Source organism: Panthera uncia, assembly GCF_023721935.1.
Source record: "Panthera uncia isolate 11264 chromosome A3 unlocalized genomic scaffold, Puncia_PCG_1.0 HiC_scaffold_12, whole genome shotgun sequence".
NCBI classification, from domain to species: Eukaryota; Metazoa; Chordata; class Mammalia; order Carnivora; family Felidae; genus Panthera; species Panthera uncia.
In genome coordinates, this window is record NW_026057579.1 from 1,323,952 (window position 1) to 1,345,253 (window position 21,302).

The following is a 21,302-nucleotide window of genomic DNA, read 5'->3' on the forward strand; positions in this document are numbered from 1 at the left end:
TATACATACAGTGGAGTATTGTCATTCAGCCTTGAAAAGGAAGGAAATTCTGATACGTGCTACAACACTGATGACATTACGGTAAGTCAAATAAGCCAACCACAAAAGGGCAAATACTGTATCATGCACTTATATGAGGTAGTAGTCAAACATGACAGCAAACAGAATGGTGGCTGTGAAGGGCAAGTGGTCACCAAAGGAATAGGGAGTTCACGTTTAATGGTGACAGAGTTTCAGTTTTGCAAGAGGGAAGCCCTGTGTGGATGGAGGATGGTCCTGGTAACTTAACAACGTTAACTCCTTAATGCCATTGAATTACATGCTTAAACATGGTTAAGAGGGTGAATTTTATGTTATTTTTCCCAGATTAAAACAAAACAACCCAGAGCCTTGTCTGGGAGGGGCGCACATGAAGGAGACAACCTTTCTCGGAGTGGTTTATCAGAGTTACGGGCTGGAAGAGCCCTGACAGGGACCAGTGAGGCCTGGAAGGAGCCTACCTATGTTTTGTACATATATTTTGGGACGAGGACCATGGAGAGAAAGGACAGTTAAGATCCAGGCTGGGAATGGGATTAGGTGCTTCACCCACACGTTTTCTTCCTGACTCAGACACATAATTCTCTCTCTCTCTGCCCCTTGCTCATTTGCGCCCTCTCTCCTCCAGCCCAAAAGAATATGCCATCTTAAACAGCAAAGGAGCCCCCCCCCCAAGGAGGCTTCTGACAGAACCAGTGAGTGTGTGATGCCATAAGGGGAGCCAGAGGATTCCTGGCCCACCATGATGTGCACACTCTGGAATGTCTGCTTACAAAGCAGGTGTATCCTGGGAAAGAAACACAGGTGTCCAGGAATTGGATGGATGGAAAACACAGGTGTCCAGGAATTGGATGGATGGATGGGGCAGGAAGGGCAGGGGGCCATCACCTCACCTCCCAACACAAGCCAAGAGTCTAACTTCAGTGTGCATGGTCTATGCCCTGTCTATATTCTGGGCTTGCTCCTTCACTTTTGTACCTTCAGCGCCTGGGTGGGGCTGAGCCACGGAATCTACCGGCTTAAGCTGAGCCGTGGGGCCATGCAACATGTGCTCATTTGTCCAACGGGTTATCTTGAGCCCTGAGGACCCTCTCCCACAATTCTAGTATGAGTGGAAATCACCAAGTAGTGAATTGACCCACAACGCCAAGAACACATGCCATAACCTGTGGCACAGGATTCCACTGTGGCCGTTTTTCCTGTGTCCCTCAGAAGCTGTGCTTATTCCTCTGTACCCAAGCCCTAGTAAACTGCTTCTGCCATTTTCCCTAGTGTGGGCGCAGGAGGCAAAGGGTGGGCCTGTCACGTGTCTGAAGGGGCGGCATGGTCATGCTCCCCGAGCAAGGCCTCCTTTCCCACCTGCCACACAAAGGTCCTTCTCACTGGCTTCCACTCTTCTGGTTGCAGGGCCAGAAGCTGGCTCCGGAAAGGGGGACAGAGCAGGGGCTGGCTGGGGTCAGAGTGGAAGGCTGCAGGGGCTGAGCTCTCCCCCACATCCTCTGACAAGAACAGAAGGGACCAAGATGTGACTGTGCTGAGAAATCCCAGTCCTGGGCTCTCAAATCACAAATGTAGAAACCACAAACCAAGGGAAAAAAAAAAAAAAAACAAGTCTTTTTAATTTTTTCCCCTCCCAATAGCTAGTTCCAGTGATGTTTATTACTCAGGCCTGAGTTGGAATAACATTAGACAAAAATAGAAATAGCCTCTGGATTTACAAAGCCTTTGTACAAGTCCTCTGACTTTTCTGTTCATGCCAGGGCCCCTTGCTGTGGTGCCAGAGGTCAGGGGAGGCTGGACGGCCCAGATGAAGCAGAGCCCGCAGAGAGGGATGCAGGCCTTAACGATGGGCCGAGAGCAGAGCCAGGAAAGATAAGCCAGGCAACTTGTCCAAACAGCTTGGCTGGTGACTTGGGGCTCTACGTGTGGGGCTGAGCTGTTGGGGCCCTGCCCCGGGTACAGAAGTTGGGTGGGCAGAGGTGTGGGTTTGGCCCAGGCAAAAGGTCTTGGGTGGACACTCTACGGGAACTGTGCCCCTAGGAACCGGTGCAGCTGGGAGGGGCAGGCCATAGGGTGGCAGGCTCCCAGTTCCTGGTCCTCCAGAGCCCTCAGAAGTCCTGCCTGCAGTTAGGTGAGCTCCCAGCAACAGGACTTCACCTCCCTGCTCTGGAGATGCCACGCAGGGGAAGGCCGGGCCACCTCGGAAGGATTGAGGGGACTCGGTGAACCTTATTCATGGTGTGAGATGGGGAAGGGCAAGGACAAGGAAGGCTGCCACTTTCCAGGTGAAGCTGGTCGAGCGGAGGCCAGCTGCTTTTTGCACCCCCTACATCTCTGCTGTGCCCTACATGGTCACTTTGAACCACCTTGGACTCTGTTCTCCCAGGCCTCTCAAGTGAAGGGCAGGCCAGGCCCTCACCTGGGTCCTCTGGGCCATCCTGTAGGCCGGGCAGATGGTGCTGCAGTGGCTACTATCTCAGGGGCTGCTTGAGCTCGAATAGGCCTGTCCCGCCTCTGACAACTTTCCCAACCACGATGCAGGCTGAAGGGGACCTCAGGTCATCATGCGATCCTGGGAGACACAAGAGATCTTGTTAGGTGGTTGAGAGGGAAGCTGGGGGTGATATAAGGGGTCTGGGGGTGGGGGGCGATCAACATGGAGGCTGGGCAGATGAGCCACCTCAGAGGCCAGCAGGAAGCCGAGTTCTGGAAGCTGATGAGGTTACGTGAGGGAGCACTTCTTACAGAAAGAGAGGCAGAGCCTTCTCCCTTTCCTTCAAAAGGCAGAGGCAGCATCCCCATCTGCTGCCCACCCTCCCCAGTTGCTTCCTCAGTGAGATTCCAACATCTCACTTGTGTGGGAGGCATGTGGAAAGGTGCCCAGGGAGCAAGCCTTTTTGCCCAGAGCAGATTTAGGAGAGGGAAGACCAAGGGCACCTGCCCATGCACTGACCCATCATGGTGGCCTGCTTCAGAAACTGGAAGCTGGTTTCAAATGTCATTTGCTGCAGAGGGGAGGAGTTTGACCGGATCCCAAAGCGATTCAATGGCTTGTACACGCCCTCGAAGCACATATAGTCGGCAACCAGGGAGAGATGGCGGGGATCAACCTCAATGCCTGTCACATTGGCAGTAACATCAGGAAAGATTACACAATGACAAGAGGACAGTTGCAGCAGCATCACCTGACACGAGCCAGCACATAGGCTCAGATGTAGACCCCAGGGCTCCATTTCAAGCTCGGTCATCTACTCACTCAGCCCCCCATCCCCATCCCAGACCACAATCAGTCCAGCCCACTCTCCACGTCTGTCCAGTAGCCCAGGAAACACACTCCAGACTTGCAGGACATGAGAACCTCACAGCACTATTTCACTTGGGACCTAAAACCCCGAAGGCAGGCAGGCTGGGGTCCATTCATCAGACAGGAGTTTCCTCAGAGGCCAGAGGAGAAACAGGTAGAGCGGCCCCAATGACAGTACTGAAACCTGTCCTCCCTGGTCACTCTCGGGGTCTCCCACAGGCCACATGCTCACTGCACCTATGTGCTGGTCTCCTACAGAGCAGGCCCGACATGCTGGGATCTTCTGAGTGTTGTCCGTGGCTCCTCTTACCATACACAGCAAACACGTCCTTGATTTCCTTCTCAATCACCCTCAGCGCGGCCTCGATGCCATACGTGTTGGCCATGGCGTGGATGTCGTTGGAATAGAGGCGGCTTAAGTCCAGAACCTAAAAAGGGGGTAGAGACTGAGTGCGGGGGCCTGGCTTTCTGCTCCCTTCTGCAGGCAAGACCCACACTGGCCGAGCTCGCTCCTTGTCTGGCAGTCAAGCAGAGCCGACGACGAAGTGATTGAAAGGTGGCCCAGGAGTAGCAAAAGGACAGAGTGTAAGCAGAGGTGCAGGTTGGCCAGAAGAAGCTATTTTCTTATTTGTTTATTTAACAGATAGACTTGCCTCCTAGGATGGAGGCTTCCCTTGGTAGGCGAGGGACGTTTTCCAGCAGTGACACTTAAACTTGTCTCCAGGGCACATGGGGCAGCGACAGGGCAGCTCCACGGGGGCCCAGCTCGTCAGGGGCCCAAGGTGGCTCTGCACTATGGCAGCTCGTCCTCACAGGAGATGGTGGAGACTTTGGCCTTGTTTAAACAACCCTCCCAGGCATGACAGAGTCTGCCCTGTTGGTGGCTGGCTTTCAGGAGGTAAGAGCCCACCCTGCCCTGTCTTGGGGAGGCACCCAGTGAAAGGCTCCAGGAGGCAGGGGCCTCTCCAAGGCAGCTGCTGTGGGAGAAGTGTTCCAGGTAGGGAGAGATTTGTGAGCTGGGTGCACACTGGGGAGGGTGGTGGGCTATAGGGGTCCCGACACCTCAGTATTCTTTGGGGAAACACTTGTGCCCAGGGGTTGAGAGCACCTCAGAAGGTTCTCGGACACACAATGAAGCAGAAGAATGAAGAAACAGCCCAGAAGGATGACAGACGTGCTGGTGGAGCAGGTGGGGCACAGCACACAGGCGTGTTTGCCAGCACCAGGCACCGGCAGGCTGGTCTGAGCCACCTCTGCTCCCAGGGCCACCTTCCCCAGATAAAATGAGCAGCTCTCAGGCCAGCGACTCCACAAACTACATCTTACAAATCTACTTTGGAGACATATTAATTTCAAGGAAAAAAAAATTCTAGCCAAACTACTCCAAGAAAGTGTGGGTGAGATAAAGTTACCGGAAGTCTTAACTAGGCTAATATGCACAGTGCATCCCAAGAAGAGGCCCCGGGTAACATGGTTGGAGCCTCGCCTCCCCGTGGCCAGCCCCTGAGTCAGTGTGAGGACCTTGTCCCGGCCAGCAGACAACCTGGGGAGGGCGCGCACCTCGGCATACTTGAACAGCTCTGGCAAGTTGATTCCTTCTGTGTTTAAGACAAGCTCCTTCTCGTTCTTCTTATTGGTGGTTTCATTCAGGAGGCACCTCGTGATGCCCTTTGTCGCGTAGACGACAGCGCCCTGGGCCAAGGACACTACCAGGGAGCTCATGTCAAAGTTGATCTTCATCAGAGGGAGCTTCACTGTCACCTGTAAGAGGAAGGAGGGTTGCATCAGGGAAGGGGCTGCCTCCGGCCCCGAGAAGGAGGCAGAGGGCCCCCAACTGGCTCCCTGGGTGAGGCCTTCAAAGCCTGTGTAGTAAACACCTTGGCTGGGGACAGGCGGTCCTGCTGGGGCAGGCTGGGTGGGTCTGCACAGGCGAACACTGGGTGCCTTAACCGACCACACAGAGCAGCCATCTCCAGTCACCCAGGCGAAGGTGACAGCAGTGGAGTGACACCTTCACAGATGCTGGTAAAAATCGTGTCTGCTCAACAGTGCCCTTGATAGCCTTTCGATCACCATAAAGTGTCACACTCATCACTTCGTGTGTAACCTGCTCAATGACTCTTATCTACATTGCCGTTTGGGAGCCACTGGACTGGGTCAAAGTGAAGGTCAAAAATGTCAGCCCATGTGTGGGAGTGTAGGCCTCCTGACCACCCAGCCTTGGAGGGAACGGTGCACCCTGCCGTTGCAGACCACAGGCCACGGGGGTGGGGAAGCGGCGTGCTCCTGCTTGCCTCTGCAACTGTGACATCCGTCCACTCGGTAGGACTGAAGACGGAATGGGGGAATGCTTAGAAGTGCCTCCACTCCAGGGCCTGGCCCATCAGACCCGCAGACACACACTGTTCTTGACGAGTCCGAAAGTACTGGCCCGCTAGGGGTTTGAGTCAAATGTGTGGGGCAGTGATTTGAGGCAGTGGGGCCACGGTGGTCACCAGATTCTTTAAGGGATCTGAGATCATAAGGAGATTGCAACCGACTGCCACAGGCCCCGCACGCCACCCGGCCCGCGTGGGGAGGAGCTGGGCAGCGGGCACTGACCTGGCACCACAAGCTCTCCTCGGTGTCGTACTGGTAGTCCTCTATGAACGGGTGGGACTCGCGCACGGCCTGCGCACGGCGCTCCACGGCCTCGGCTCCCTGGGGCTCCCTGACGCGGGTGGATTTCCGGGGCTGTGTGAGGGGGGCGGCAGGGGCCGAGTCCTCCTCGGGGCCTGAGCCCACCTCTTCATCCTGCTCCTGGGCCTTCTTGGCACCTTCCCCGGGGCCATGCCCTTCCTCCTGCACGTCCTCGTCGTCGTTCTCCTCCCCAACCTCCTCCTCCTCGCTCTCATAATCAACCTGGCAGGGGATAGAGTGCAGTCTGTGTCACCTGGCCCCTCCCTCCCATCTGTCTGGACTGTGCCTGCAGAACAAGCACCCCTGTAGAGGCCCACCAGGCCTGCCCCGGGCTGCCTCCTCCTCTCTCCCGTTGGCCCTTCCCCTGGGAATGGCGGCCTCTCAGTCCCAACTCCCAACACTCTTCCACCCTCCTTGGGCTCTCTCTTGCCCGTCAATTTCCTCAGCCCCTCTAATCTGCCCTTTGTCCCAGCAGCAGTCATGGCAAGACTGGTTTTGGTGTATTTTCACTGTAAAAAACAAGAGGCAGCCTGACTTCAGCTCCTTGCAAAAGCCTCTGGGTCCCTGAATCTGATTCCATCCAGAGCCGAAGGACAGTCCTGGGATGGCCCCTGCCCAATCCTGCCCTGTGAACTTCATCTTCTTCATCGACAAGTGTGCTGGGCAGGCCAGACTTGTCCCAGGGTTCCTAATGGGTTCCAGCAGGATAGCAAAGGTGTGGCCATATGTGGTGAGCAATAATCCTGCAGGTGTGACACAGGACGGATGTGACCATAGCCCCTTCACCTTGGCCAGTCCCCTCACCTCCTCCTCTTGTTTCTTCTTGCGCTTGGCATCAGAGGCATCAGCATCTCCCTCCTCGGCTTCAGCATCCACAATGTGCCCCTCCTCTTCCTCATCACCCTCCTGCTCTCCCTGTGGTTTGGGGACAAGGAGGAAAAAAGACTGGCTCCAAAACCGAGTGCTTGGTGAATCCATCTATCTACCCACCCATCCTCCTTTTCAGCTCACTCACCCACCCAGCTACCCACCTGCCTATCTATGCATCCATTCATTATACCTCCACCTGGCACCCTCCCAACCACCCATCTACCTACCTACCCTTCCACCTGGCCACCCTGTCCATCCAGTCCCTGCTCTGGGACAGCCCTGCACTCACTGTCTCCTTCTCTTCAAGCTTCATTGTCACATGTACCACCTGCAAAACCTTGCATTTAAAAAAATTTCAGAAAAGGGGGGCGCCTGGGTGGCTCAGTCAGTTGAGCTTCCGACTTCAGCTCAGGTCATGATCTCACGGTTTGTGAGTTCAAGCCCCACGTCGGGCTCTGTGCTGACAGCTCAGAGCTTGGAGCCTGCTTCAGATTCTGTGTCTCCTTCTCTGCCCTTTCCCTGTATGCTCTCTCTCTCTCTCTCTCAAAAATAAATAAAAACATTAAAAAAAAAATTTAAAAAAAAAAAGAAAGAAAGAAAGAAAAAATTTCAGAAAAGGGACCAGGCTTTCCAAGTCATTAAAAGAAAATGGTATAAAATATTGTTCCAAATATTTTTGTTCTAGATGGAGATGAAGAGAAAGGATTATCTTGGTGGGCTATTAAGCATTTTAAAAACCAAATATTTGTATCTTTCTCTACTGACCCTGGCTCCTAGTTTCTTATAGTCTTCTTCTGGGTGACTTAAGGATAAACGGAGTAACCTTTCAAAGACCACCTATACCCATCTGTGCTTGAGTTAGCCAACTGGTAGACTTCCCGGGCCAGAGACCTAGCATTCTCTCTGGTCTACCTTAAGGCCGTACTAAGTCTTTACTGCGACCCTCTGCCGCCAGCGCCCCCACAGGCTGGCTGCATTGGCATAGCTATTGCTATATAGCCCTACAAGCTGCTGTTGGCTCAGATGACAGTAGGGGACCTGTCCCCACACTATCCCTGGGTCTCCTTGCAGATGAGGTTATCACCATTCCTGGACTATTTTGCCCCTAGTAGCTTTTCCCTGACTCCTTCCTTTTTTTATTACAGCAGCCCAACTTTTCTGCTTCAAAATGCCTCTTCTAATTCCTGCCAGTGCTCTGTGGGCCTCGGTTCATCTGGCCCAGGGAAGTCAAAGGCAGAGCAACATGAAACCAGAAAAAGAATTCCAAAGCCCAGCAGGTACCAATACTTTCAGCCTGTCCTCAGGATAAAAATCACTCACAGAGTGGTCCTTGAGAGGAGACAGATAGATGATCATGTGCCTTCACCCAGTGCCAGCCAGACTTGCTGTCTGGCAGCACCCCCGTGACCCTATCGGCACAGCAGGTAAATGGAGAGGTACAGGGAGATATGGGCCAAATCCAGGAAGAGGCTTGAGGAGTGCTGAAAACAACCCCAGAGCCTTTCCAGGGGAGAAGACTAAGCCAACAGCCACCCTATGGGCTTCTCGGCCTGGGACCCTCCCTGTGCTGGTCCTAGAGGGGCCCCTGGGGGACTCACTCACCCGGTTCCTCTCTGAGTCCCCAGTGTTGTCTAGATCCCGCTGGGTAGCTCTCCGAGTGTTTACACTTCTGAAAGCTGAGGCTTTATTGTTCTTCTTTCTGATGGATTCCATCAGAATTTTAAAGAATCTAAAATGAGAAGAAAGCCACACAGCCCCATTCAATACGAGCATCTCTACTCTCCCCTCCTTGCGGGTGTAGGATGTTCTGCCCAAGGATCTCACAGCCATCTAAGGGGGCGTCGGGGATTTACACATGAGACAGAGGTACAGCATCTCCTATCCCCCTCTTGCGGTTTCTAAAGGGCACAGACAGAGCACTGCTCCACAGCCCACCAGGCCTGTCTGCACACATGTCCTGCCACTCCTCAGGTGCGTGACTTTAAGCATGACAGTCTCTGGAGCCTTAACTCCCTTATCTGTAAAATGTGGGTATGAATATGCATCGTGCAGTCTTGTTTTAAGGATTAGAATCAACCCCCTGTCCAATAACTGTCATGAGGCCTGGCAGAGAGGGTGTTCCGTGAGTCAAAGTTGCTAGCGCTGCTGTGGCCAGAGTCTGACAAGGACAGCAGACTCTCCAGCATGAGGGGAGTCCAGGCCAGGACTAGGACCATCCTCTGCCTACCCCTGCAGCATCTCTAGAAAGTGGTGCAGCGCAGGCCTGACAGCTCCTGTCTCCTTGGGGTATGAGCCCCAACAATTTGATGGAAGAACTAAGATGTGCAAGAGTTCATCAGTTTTAAAGGCACTGATAACTTACTTTGTGGCAATAAATCATGTTGACAAGTTGGAACCAGACCAATTTAAAAGAATCAACTTGAAGCAGAGCCTGGGGGCCTTTCTTGGCCCTTTGCCTCTTCCTCCTGAGTTTTCTATTTTTAAGCTCCCTTAAGGCCTTGCCCTGCCTCCCTGCACCCCTCCCTCCCCCAACCCTGCTCTTTTTTTCACATTATCTCCTTCTTGCCTTTCTTCTTCTTCAGGCCAGAACAGCATGCCAAAATGGACTGCTTTTAATTATATTAAGGATCAGGTCCCTCAGCCAGCCAGCCAGCATCCTGTACTGTCTCAGCACCTATAATGTGCGTATCATGTGCCCTGGGAGCAAAGCAAGGGTGAAAATACAGGAGTGTGGTCTTAACAAGCAGGCAAATATTTACTATTCTTCTTTTTTTTTTAACTTTTTTTTTTAAATCTTTATTTATTTTTGAGAGAGAGTGAGAGAGAGTGTGAGCAGGGGAGGAACAGAGAGAGGGAGACACAACCCAAAGCAGGCTCCAGGTTCCGAGCTGTCAGCACACAGCCTGATGTGGGGCTCGAACTCACAAACTGTGAGATCATGACCTGAGCTGAAGTTGGACGCTTAACCGACTGAGTCACCCAGGTGCCCCTTTACTATTTTTCTTATTAAGAGCAAAAGACTATTGTTCTCCCTCCTTTTTTTTTTTTAACTTTTCAAAGTTTATGGTTTTGCTGAGGTATCTGCCCTTGGCAGAAAAAAGGCTCCTCACCCACTAATCCAGGGAAGAACCTGGTTGCCAGGTGCTGGGGATGGGGACCAGGGCCTGATGAGGGAAGGCCAGGCTTGACTTGAGAAGATATAATCTAACTGAGAAGAGGGGGCAAAAGAGAAGTTTCTGGAATGCCAGGCTCTGGTTCAAATCTGGATCCAGCCAGAGACCCAGGAGGAAGGCCTTGATCTCGTCTGCATGGTGGGACATGTCCGCTGCGACCTGAGCCCACTGCAGAGAGAAGAGGAAACGAGATGGGATGCGGGTGTGGAAAGAGCTATGACCACTGCTCGTCGCCTCCCGCTGCTTCAGGGCTGCTGCTCTGACTCCTCAGACTCTCTAGACCAGTGGCTTTGTGGCCATGTCGCCCCTCCGAGGCTCCTCCCTCCAGTCCTCCATAATTGGCCCCAACCCCAACTACCCATCTGCTCCCACCCACCCTGGTGCATCCTCTGCGCTCGCTCTGCCAGCAATTTCTCCAACCCCTTTGCTACTTGCTGGAGTTGCATCCACCCCTCAAGGCTGGGTCTAAGTGCAGATGAAAGTCCCCACGGAGACCTTCCTTAATCCCCGCTTGTTGGGCATCCCTTCTGCCTAAACTGCCTCTTCCAGTGGACAAGACTGCGGGAGAACAGGTGAGAAATCGAGAAAGCTGAATGCACCCTGACAAGTGGTAGACATGTTACCAATACGCCAGAGTTCTCCTGTGGGTGCAAACAAGTTTGCCCCTCTGTGATTTTGCCACGATCTAGGGAACTGAAGGCGCACAATGACTGTCCTGTGAAGGTTTTGCTATTTGTCAGAATGTGGCAACCAAAAGGGAACAGGATGGGTAGGCTGCAGAGACACCGCCCATCCCACATAAATAATTGCAAACAGAGAATATGACCCTTGGCTGTTTCCAGGAGTGCCTGGCAACTGCTCCGCCACCTGCTGCTTGCAAAGTCTGACTCCCAGAAGCTGTAATTGCACACTCTAGCTTGGTCGTTTCATGGCTGGGGACAGGAGGCCAGAACTTCCACCCGACTCCACGCTTGGTGCTCTTGTGACTTCACCGCCCCCGGCCGACCGCCCAGATAGCTCATACAAACATCCAAAGTGACAGGTGTCAGTAAAAATATTTACAGAACCTTCAATGCTTACACACTGCCATCTAGACAAATGCCTCTGTGTCTTTCTCTTCTCCAATCTATTGTCAAATAGTCTCACGAGCCAGTAGTTGGGAGAAGAGATGGGATGGGAGGGAGGGTAGGGGAGAAGAGAGAGAAACAGAGATGGAGGAGGTGGGGGAGGGAAGGGAGAAAGGAAGGAGAAAGGTTTCCTGCAGGGGCGGGGGTGTCACTCTTTGAGAGCACACACTCACATTGCCTCGTGGTCCGTAAGAGGTCTTATTGTGCTTGCTACGCTGCCCAAGCCTGTCAAGCACTGTCCAAACCACACCCCAGTTCACACATTGCTCCTTCTCTTATTTTTGGCCCAATGTGCTGGAGTCAGAGTAGCTCCACAAAGAGCTACTGCACATGGCTTTGTTTATCACAGCTTTTCAAGTGCACAAGCAAAATACAAACTAGGAGCTGAAAAAGTACTTGGCTACTGGTAAGAAGCCAGGGCTGGCCCTCATCAAGAAAAAAATTGTTTAAAGGTGATGAATTTTTCAATTCTCCAAGATAACAGAAGTAGAAAGAACTCTAAGCACAGCCTGGTACATGCCTCATGCTGACCTACCTGCTCAGCAGGCAAAGCCCTAGGTGAATAGAAACAGGGCACACTATCCAGCTTCGCCTGCTCTTGACAAGTCTCAAGAGGCCATGTGATCCTAATTCCCATTTCTCAGAAAAGGGCTGCCTGGCCAGCACAAACATGCGGCGCACTTGGGAGTTCTGTTCCTCCCTGTTAATTAATGAGCCGGCAGGCTGGAGACACGTCTCTTGTGACATGGCCCAGCGTCTTGAGAGCACTGGGTCTGCCTGGTAAAAGGAACCTTCTCCACCCACGTGGATGGTGATGCACGTATTCCCCAAGGCCCAGCCAGCGACAACTTCACTCAGGCTCATGTAAATTGTGACAACTTCACCCGGGCTCATGTAAATTGCAACAATTTCATCCGGGCTCATGTAAATTAGGGCAGGATTTGCCCAGTGGTGGCCCCTTTCCAAGGGGATGACTTCACATCCAAGCCCATGTACCACGATACCCACTGTCCTGAACACCACATGTTTAGAGGGCTGGCCTGAGGCCAGCTCACATCTTCAGGTCAGAGAGAAGAGGGCCAGTGGCAGAACAGCCGCTCTCTCCTGGCCACACTACATCCAGTGTGGGCGTTGCTCAGTAAAGGTTGGTGGGATGACTGAAAGCAGTGAACTCTGCCTCCACTCTGCCCCATTGATTCTCCATTTTGGGGAGGCTCCGGGAAGATCTGAGAACTGGTCTAGATTAGAGGCAGTGGTTGGTGGTCTGTGACCAAATCCTGCTGACAGATGGGATCTATTTGGGCATCACCAAGCTTTTGAAAATGTATGAATTAGTTCCTGTATTTAAAAACTAACAGGCTTATTTATAAAAGCATCAACAAGCAACTAAACAGCCAAAGACAGAAAAAAAACAGGGAAAGAGGCTTTCTGTTTTTTTGAATTAGGAGATCGGGCCACTGTGGCCCACATGCCTGTCCTGAGGCAGGTTCTGTACTCTCCAGCCTGCCAGAGACCTCCCGGCCTTCTTCACTGGCCTGTTTCCTGCTGGGCCCTGCAACCATTTGAGTTTGCACGGCATGATCTAGGGTTCGCTGGTGAGTCAAAAGTGCTTCGCTGGCTCTTCCTGGCCTACCCCAGCCCTAATGTGTACTCAGTGTGGTAGCCTGTGCTTTTCAAGTGTCTGGCACTAACTTGCACTTGAGAAAAAAAGAATGTTCATTCTCCCTACCAGAAGGGAACCAGAATTTCTCTGTAAGAAGCTGCAGGTAACCCCAGCTTAGAATTGGGGTTTAAAAGCAGCATGCTATCAGTGTACTGCTCATTATTACACAGACTAGAAATGTATTAGGAACAACATTATGCTGCCTGGAACATCATGTCAAAAACCAACACCATGTGCTAGTCTGACCTTACAGTGGTACCCTGTGATGGGGCTCCCTCCTCCTTCCGGTACCTATACTTCCACGTCTTAAAGCCTCCAAACCCAAGACGACAAGACTCATCAACCAGAGAGAAGGCAAGTTTTCACGGACTGGTGCGTGGTTAATGCAATCACACCCACAGGCCAGATTAGCAGTGAGGTTTCCAAATTAGGCTACAGGGCCTGCTGTTTTCCCAAACATTGCCCTTGAAGGATCCATTTAGAGAAATGCAGCCAATCTCCAGGAGTCCTACAGCCTGGAGCACTCAAGGGCAATGACAAAGTCAAACAACAAATGCGGCCTGAGTGCTAACCTCGTTTCCATGAAGTGCAGGATGTCCTCAGGTCTTAGGCACTTCTCCTGCTGGTAATGTGCACGTGGCAGGAACTGAAACCGCAACTGATACACCTGAAACTTGTCCCGTTTTTCTCCGATACAGAAGGATTCCTGGACATCAATTTTCTCCAACACCTTGAACCAGAGGGACAGAGAGAACCCAACTTGCCTGAGTCCCAGGGGACTGTGCATGACAGTCATGGTTTTGGGAAATCCAAGGGTTTAGGGGGAGAGGGGGAGGGACCACAGGCCCAAACCCCAAAGGAACCCCACTGAGTTCTGCCAGTGTGAATCCTCGGGGGACAAGTGCCAACGGCTGGTGGGTCACCTCCAGAGGATGGCCCAAGGCTGCAGGGAGCAGACTCCAGCGGGGCTAGTAAGTTACCGCAGAAAGCATTTTTATTTTTAAGGCATGCGAAAAAGCTATAAACTGATGGATTACTTCTAAAGCTTACTGGTTCATCCCTCCCTGCTCAGCACCTGGCAGAGAAAGCTTCTCCCTCATTCATGGGAGTCTGAACCCAGGGTCTCAATGGTCAGCAAATCTGTTCTTCAGAGATGGAAGATGCAGGAAAATGCCTCCACCCACTCTTAGCCAGGTCCAAGAGACCATTACCTCCCCTAAGCACACTCTGGTGAGCTGCTTCTTCAGGCTTTTCACTCTCTTCAGTGCTTTCTTGGTGTTGAACACGGGCACGCTCATCATGGGCGTCTTGATGTTGGCACTGGCCACCATGAGAATCTCCCTCAACCTGTCACAGAACATGGGCACATCTAATCGTAAGAGGTACCCAGATTCCCTATTTTTGCGAGGCCTTTCTTATCAAGATATTACGGCTCTTCTGGGATCTGAGAAGCCTTGGGATATTGCAAGGAAGTACGCTGGATCAGAAAGTCCTAGCTCTGGCCCAGTGAGTGACAGCAAGTGACCCTCCTATCAATTTTCTCCATAGGAGCACGGGCTCCTCAAGGACAGGCTAGTATTATTCTTGTTTCCTATCACTTGTGCCTTACATACAGTGGGCGCTTACTAAGAGCTTATGGAACAAATGAGAGATGCAAGGATGATAAAGTTATCACCTATAGTGCTCCTACTGGATGCAGGCACCATGATGCTCCTGGCCTTGCCCCTGAGTTGTCAGCCCACATGGTCCAACTGCATGGTGGGCCCTGGCCTCCGCCCTTCCACAGGTCAAGGATCCTGAGGTTAGGGAAGTTGAGGAACCCCAGTCTCTCTGCTAAAAAGTGTCAAGGTCAGGCATTCAATGCAAGTGAGTCTCCCACTCTTTCCTCTTGTCCAGTGGCCATTACCCTATAGATGTGTACATGTACCAGAAGGGCCACTGTGGGTCACATTCTAGGTGATTGGTGCCCCCAGAGTTAGGCAGCCAAGTGCATGTGGCTTGTTAACAACCTCTGCTCCTGAGTCCCGACCCCAGGAGTGTAGCTTCACAAGTGTCCCAGGTCACGGATGCAGGAGTTGGCAGAGGGATAAAGAGAGATTCCAAGAGGCTTGGGCACTGATCCAACCATAGAAACCAGTTAGGCTCCAGAAAGTCCAACTCTAATCACCATTTTGGATAAGAGCCCCCCCCCCCCCCGCCCCCCACTGAATGACTTCCTCCCCAGGAGTGGGCTTAGGAAAGATCCCACGCTATGCACCCATGTAGCCCCGTACCTCGGAATGCCCAGAGTGACATTCATCTCGCCTCTGCCAGCAAAGTGGAAAGTGTTCAGGGTCATCTGTGTGGAGGGCTCCCCAATGCTCTGGGCAGCCAATAGGCCCACGGCCTCACCCGGATCACATAGTGAGCGCTGCCACTTGAGCTGCAGCAGGGTCCTCAGCCTGGAATGGGGTAGAGAGGGGGGCACGGCTAGGAGCACAGACACCGCCTGTCTTTCTGTTAGGAGCTGTCAACACCACCCAAAGCCAGAGTGCATGGAGTATTAGCTCTCCCTCTTTCTGGGCTTGTTTTCCCTAGGCAAATGATCCTCCTAATCCTTCAAATCCTGCTAGTGACCCTGGGATGTCCTAAATTATGCAGTACAGATCTCAGCTGGGTGGCTGAAGTGCTAGACATCCATGCTCGGACCATTCGTGTTTGCTCTGAGAACACCAAGTTCCCACTCTGCACTAGTTACCATGAGTCCCCAAAGCAGTGAGTATTTCTGAGCTCGCTCTTCATGTTTTCCTTCCATTCTTTTCTCCCCACCCCCCTGTATGAACTAGGAAGGGGTTCACTGAACTATTATGGCTGTATGGGGTGGGGGAAGAAGGGGGGGAATGCTATCTTATTCGGTGCAAACGACTCCAGGCCACATGGGAAGCGCGCACGCTATACAGTTTTGTGATGTATTAACCATTCTTCCTTTTAGAACAGTCATAGGAACACTGTATTTCCCCAGCACATGGAACCAGGAAGGGGCTTGACACAGGAAGACTAACTGGACGTACATGTGAACGCAGAAAAAGTAGTAACACTACATTTCAAAGCAAGTTCCTTTTAAAAATGAGACTTCCCTCTAACCCGCCATGTAGTCTCTCCCAGTTACTTCAAACCAGTGAGGTCTGAGTACCTATCAGTCTTCCTGACAGAAAAGAACCTTCAAATACCTCCAGAACTTTAGAGATTCACCCAGAGCTTAATGCCTGCTAACAGGTCCCCTGTGAACGCCACTGAGGCAGAATCACCTCCCCATCTTGGTCCTACAAACCCAAATGATGCCCCCCCCCCCCCCCCCGCCCAGGGTTCATCTCTCCCCACTCCCAATACGGCACTGCCCGTCCTTCTGAAGGTACACAGCCAGTGTCCTGAGCTGCAGGGAGAAGGGTGAAGGGGACAAGGGCATCAGGGTCTCACTCTTTCAGGGAAAGCCCTGCCGGCAGCTGTGATAACCCAGCATAATTTATGCCCCTCTGACCGGGCCTCTCTGGGGCCTGACTAGAGAAGTCACATTAAAGGGCAGAGAGAGAGCCCTGCTCCTCCCCTCTGGTTCCTCCACTCATGCATTTGCCTTTGCTCATTTGCCTTTACCGATTCCCAACTTCCGTCTGCAGGCCCACTCCTGGACTCGGCTAGTCTCCCCAAGCAGCCGGGCCAGGGCCTACACCTTGGAGGTCTTCCAGCTTTGCCGGCCAGGCTCGGCGAGCTGAGTGCAAAGGATCCCCTGACAACCGCTCCAATACCAACCTTGCAGCAGGCCTCCCTGGGGGTGCTTCTGATGTTGTAACCTGATGTGGCTCGGTGCTGGTACCTGCCTAGCTTCCCACCTGCCTAGACCACAGGGTTGGTTTGTTTGTCTATTTATTTATTTATTGGTGAACGAGTCTAAGCTGAGGACTGCACATGCTCCTTCTTTCTTAAGACTTCAGAATCCAAGGCTCAAAGGAGTATTAGAGTAAATCAGATCCAACCCCTCATGAAAGGCTGAGCCATAGGGTCACAGGGCAGAGAATGATTTGCCTTGGGTCAGAGTTAGAAGCTGCTGAATGGCGAGCAGATTCCCTGACTCTCAATTAGCCATGGCCACCACACCAAACTCAAGAGAGAGTCATTTCTGCAAGCTTCCACCCAGGAGAGCATTTTTCTCTGTCCTGGGCCAGGCAGGGGTGTCCATTCCTGCCTATTTGCCCTTGCCTGTCTTGGAGCCCTCTGGGCCTGCAAGGTGTCCTTTCTATTTTACTTCCCTCCCTCCTCCTGGAGGCTCAGACTCAGGAGGCTGCCCTCCCTTCCAGAGTAGGTAAGGAAGGGGCCCGAGACGTAGACTCTCCCTCTGCACGTGCCCTGTGACAAATCAATGCCATTACCTGTCAAGAGAAAGCTCTGATTTCTCATAACTCTTCTCTGCTTGAGATGCCCACTCGAGACTATAGTCATCCACCTTTTTTTCAAATGTTTCCGACACTGATGCAAAGTAGATGTCTGGGCGCCAGACGGACAGACTGGGGTCTGGACAAGGAGCCGCCTTCTTCTGGTATTTCCTTCGACTCTGCTCATCTAACTCACCCCACATTCTCAATATCTGAAAGGAAGGAAAGGCTTCAGCCACGTGGGGGGAAACCAGGAATGGGCCTGTCTTTCCTGGGACATCCAGTGGGGTAAGGAGGATCAAAGGCACTGGCTCCAAATGAGAGTAGGGGAAGGAGACAGAACCAGACGACAATGAGAAATCCACCCCAACATTTAGGACAGGGATAAAACAGAATCCATCCTGGCATGCACGAGCCCGACCATGACTCTCTGAGGTCTTCATCCCAGCCCACTGGAACACAGGCAGGGTGACCAGGAAAGTTACTGTCCAAACCGGAATTTTTTTAGAATAGAATGGGGAACTATCATTAATAACGCTAGGTTGAAAGGCAAAGCCAGGACCATCCTAGGGCAAACCAGGACACGGCTGTCCCTCTTCCAGGCTTTCACACACTTGATGCCCCAAAGCTACCCCACAGCAACTGCTTCAAAGTGTTCCCCTGCCTCCTGGCTCCCAGCTGTGTTTGCCTAATGGGAGGCTCCAGCAGCAGAGGGGAATGTGGGAGGAGAGCAATGCTGGGCATTTATCCCCCACCCTCTCTAAGGGGCCTCTGAGTAGGCCATGCCTTCCCACAGCTACCCTCTCCACTCCTGGTGGCTACTCTCCCTGTTCCTGCCCACCTGGGGTGGTGAGCACCCAAGTTACCAGCCCCAATCGGTTTCCCCAAACCCGGCCCACACCCTTGTGAAGAGTACCCTCCTTCAGTTCCTATTTGAGGGCCATTTGTTTCCTAACAGTGAAGAAAGCCATATTACACGATTATACCTTCTATTAAGAAAACAACCCATTTCTTCAATCCCTGAGGCCTATATGCTCCAGGCACCGGGGACACAGTCACCCCCCCCAAGTCACCTGGTGAGTCCCAGGGCTGCGGCCATTCTGGTTCCCACCCTCAAGGTTCAAGGCTTTCACGGCTGCCTGAATCTTCTGTGAATAATTCAAGAAGGCGCCATTTCTCAGCATGGTGTTGGGATGCCTGCTTTGCCATTTTTTGATGGCTCTGAAGTGGCGGAGAGCTTTTTGGGGATCTGCTCTGGATAAAACTTCATGGAGATGTTTCGATTTCATTATCACCTAAACAGACAGACAAACAAACTACAGACATAAGACCAAAGAGATAAGGGCATGACACAGGGCCAGGTCATACAACTTCACAGGCCCAAGACGTGTGGAGGCTTCACAACGCCTCTCATAGGTGCTGAGCACCCGCTGCTAAACAGGGCCCTCACTGTGTATCCTGGACTTGGGAGCTGGTGGTTCAGGAGCTGCAGGGATAACAGGGTACATCCCAGCATGTTCAGAGCCCCTGCAGAACCCAGGGGAGTTTCTAGGGAGAAAGGAGGAGAGAAAGTGATAGCCAAAGCTGTGGGACAGGCACCAGAAGAGAAAGGAGCTGGCACCGGAGTGCAACCTTCAACACTGCCATCTGCTGCATGACCACGTGCAGGTCCCGGTGGTTTCAGTATCGGACTGCAAAATAGGTGACTACTCAGTTAATGGTGATGGTCATTCTTGGGAGTGGCAAGGCATGGTATGAAGATCACCAGCCTGTGTGTCAGACACGCCTGGGTCCAGACACTGGCCCTGCCACACAGCAGCTAGTCACTTCAGCTCCGATACTCATGGTCTCGGCTGTAAAACGGACAAGAATACCTACTTCCCCAGGTTGTGGTGAGGATAAAAGCACACGCTGCCCACAGTGCACTCTAGCTTAGGGCCCAGCACGTGGCAAATGCCCCCAGATGGTAGCTGTTGTTCCAGAGGTGCACGTGTCTTTCTGCTATCTCATGTGATGAAAGTCCCCTGAGGGGCTATGAAAATGTCAAACAAATGTTTTAAGGCATCAACTGGTGCTTTATAAACCTTTTCCCACTCTGCTTTTCAACAGCCACCTCACTGCATGGCAAAGCTCAGGGTGCAAGGCCCACATGCAGCTCCGGGCCCCACCACCTCCAGGCACCAGGTCTGGTCAGGCCAACTACCTCATAGTTGCTGGCGAGGAAGGGGAACTGCTTGGGCTGCAGGAACTGTGTCTTGGGGATGTCCAGGCCGTCCTCCCCATACAGGAACTGTACCACGCTGCCGTCACTGTCGCGGACTGTCAGATCATACTGGACGACCAGCCCCTCCAAGTGCTTGATGATGCACCTGCAAGGAGAGCAGGGCAGTGGACGGTGGAAAGGGCAGCTGGGCAAGGCTCCGATGGCCCAGGCTCTGTGCTACAGCAGCTCCTGACCAGGGAGCTTCCTGATAGTTTTCTGGGAGGAGGAAGTTGCAGCCGCGTGCGCGAGAGGCTAGCTGCCATTGCTTGGCCCTGGCTCCCATATCCAGCCCCAGCAGCCGGGACTGCTGCCTGCCTTTCACTCCCCTGCACTGAAGAGCTCCCCAAGGACCAGCATCAGTAGGTCCATAAGGCAGGTAAGGCAGGAGGGCTTGCTACCCACCCAGTGCTTCTCCAGTGTGGTTAGTCCAGATATTTGCCAGGGAAACTAAGGACACATTAGGAACTAAATGCTGATGTGCTAACCCTAACCTGGTGCCTTTTTTCCTCAGTGCTCCCAGTAGTCAGCTGTCTCCCTCAACCTCTCTTCCTACCACCTGGTACTGGCTCCTTAGCTTACCTCTGGCCACTCTGCCCCTGTCTCTTCCTGCCACCTTAACAGGAGGTTTTCTAGGAGCCACTGTTCCCTTAAGCTCCAAGGACAGAATTCAGTGTCAGTCACCACTGTCTTCTTGGCATCCAGCCCAGGGCCTGGTGAGGTTGGTGCTGAGCACCACTTCCCCTCTGCTGCAAATGCTGCAGGTGCTGTCTGGAGCCCTCTGCTCTGCTCTCCTTGCCCACAGGGCCCCGCTCTCAGCACCAGCAACGGCCCCACAAGGCTGTGCGTCCAGGCCTCTTCTGACCATCAGGCCTTGTCTTTAAAGGTCCACGGGACATGGCTGCTTGAATAACCTCCTGCTGACTCCTCACGCCACACATACTTTCTTTCTCTTCTCTGTCAACTGTGTCTCTGAGCTGCCACTCAGGCCTGAAAACTCAACTAGGTTTATCTGCTGCCTCTCTGCTTCTTCCTCCTGCGTTTCAGCCAGCTGCTCTACGTCTTCACAACGGCTTCTTCCTTTCCATGGCCACTCTTGGGGTGCAGCCTTCCGACGTCCGGCTAGAACTCCACCACAGCCAGGCTGGCCTCCTCCGATCCATCCTGTCTGAAGCCCTGCACGGGACCTCCCCACCACAACCCTCCACTGGCAGATGGAGCTCGCGGAGGCTTATGTACTTTACTCCGATGGTGGCTGCTCCTCTGTTCCAACAAAGACCTTCCACATCTTCCCCCCCAGTGTTATCTAATTGGCCTCAGGGACTCCCACCCCACACAAGGATCCCCTCACCCCAGACTTATTTGATCATTTGTTTTCTAGCTTTTTCTATGTTATACACGTATTGTTGAACGATTTAAGAAATGGGAAGTGGGGCGTAACCCCTGCTCAGGGAAGGAAATGGCCGTGTGATCCATGCCCGAGAGGGGAACTCGCCCAGCGGTGCTGAATGCCGGCTCTCCACATGGTGCCGCCAGCTCGGCAGATGGCTTCCTTGCGGCCCCACCACCCAGGGTTGTCCACCCCAAACCCACCCTTCCCTTTCCTGGCCCAACCCCATGGGCTGCAGCCTTGGCAGTCAAGGGGGAGGGGACCATAGCAAGGAGTGCAGCTTTGGGGAATCTGGAACATAGCAGCAGGAGAGAGGACAAGGCTGGAGCAGAGACAGGAAAGCCTCTGAGGGCAGGATAAAGGAGTTCTGCCTCCCTGTGGGGTAGTCACC

The 21,302-nt window shown here is 52.9% G+C and overlaps 1 protein-coding gene across 1 annotated transcript in view; it reads right to left on the reverse strand.

Annotated features, from left to right (window-relative positions):
• Positions 1-1,653: 1,653 nt before the first annotated feature.
• Positions 1,654-21,302, reverse strand: part of POLR1A (RNA polymerase I subunit A) — a 74,522-nt gene continuing 54,873 nt past the window's right edge. The window contains exons 22-34 of the mRNA XM_049651820.1: positions 19,465-19,630; positions 18,335-18,556; positions 17,259-17,473; positions 15,129-15,296; positions 14,067-14,202; positions 13,428-13,585; positions 8,495-8,621; positions 6,827-6,937; positions 5,945-6,244; positions 4,904-5,104; positions 3,654-3,771; positions 2,993-3,157; positions 1,654-2,611 (exon numbers count right to left, since the gene is read on the reverse strand). Coding sequence (XP_049507777.1) covers positions 2,511-2,611; positions 2,993-3,157; positions 3,654-3,771; positions 4,904-5,104; positions 5,945-6,244; positions 6,827-6,937; positions 8,495-8,621; positions 13,428-13,585; positions 14,067-14,202; positions 15,129-15,296; positions 17,259-17,473; positions 18,335-18,556; positions 19,465-19,630 — 2,188 coding nt within the window. The 3' untranslated portion in view covers positions 1,654-2,510. The remainder of the gene's footprint in view (positions 2,612-2,992; positions 3,158-3,653; positions 3,772-4,903; positions 5,105-5,944; positions 6,245-6,826; positions 6,938-8,494; positions 8,622-13,427; positions 13,586-14,066; positions 14,203-15,128; positions 15,297-17,258; positions 17,474-18,334; positions 18,557-19,464; positions 19,631-21,302) is intronic.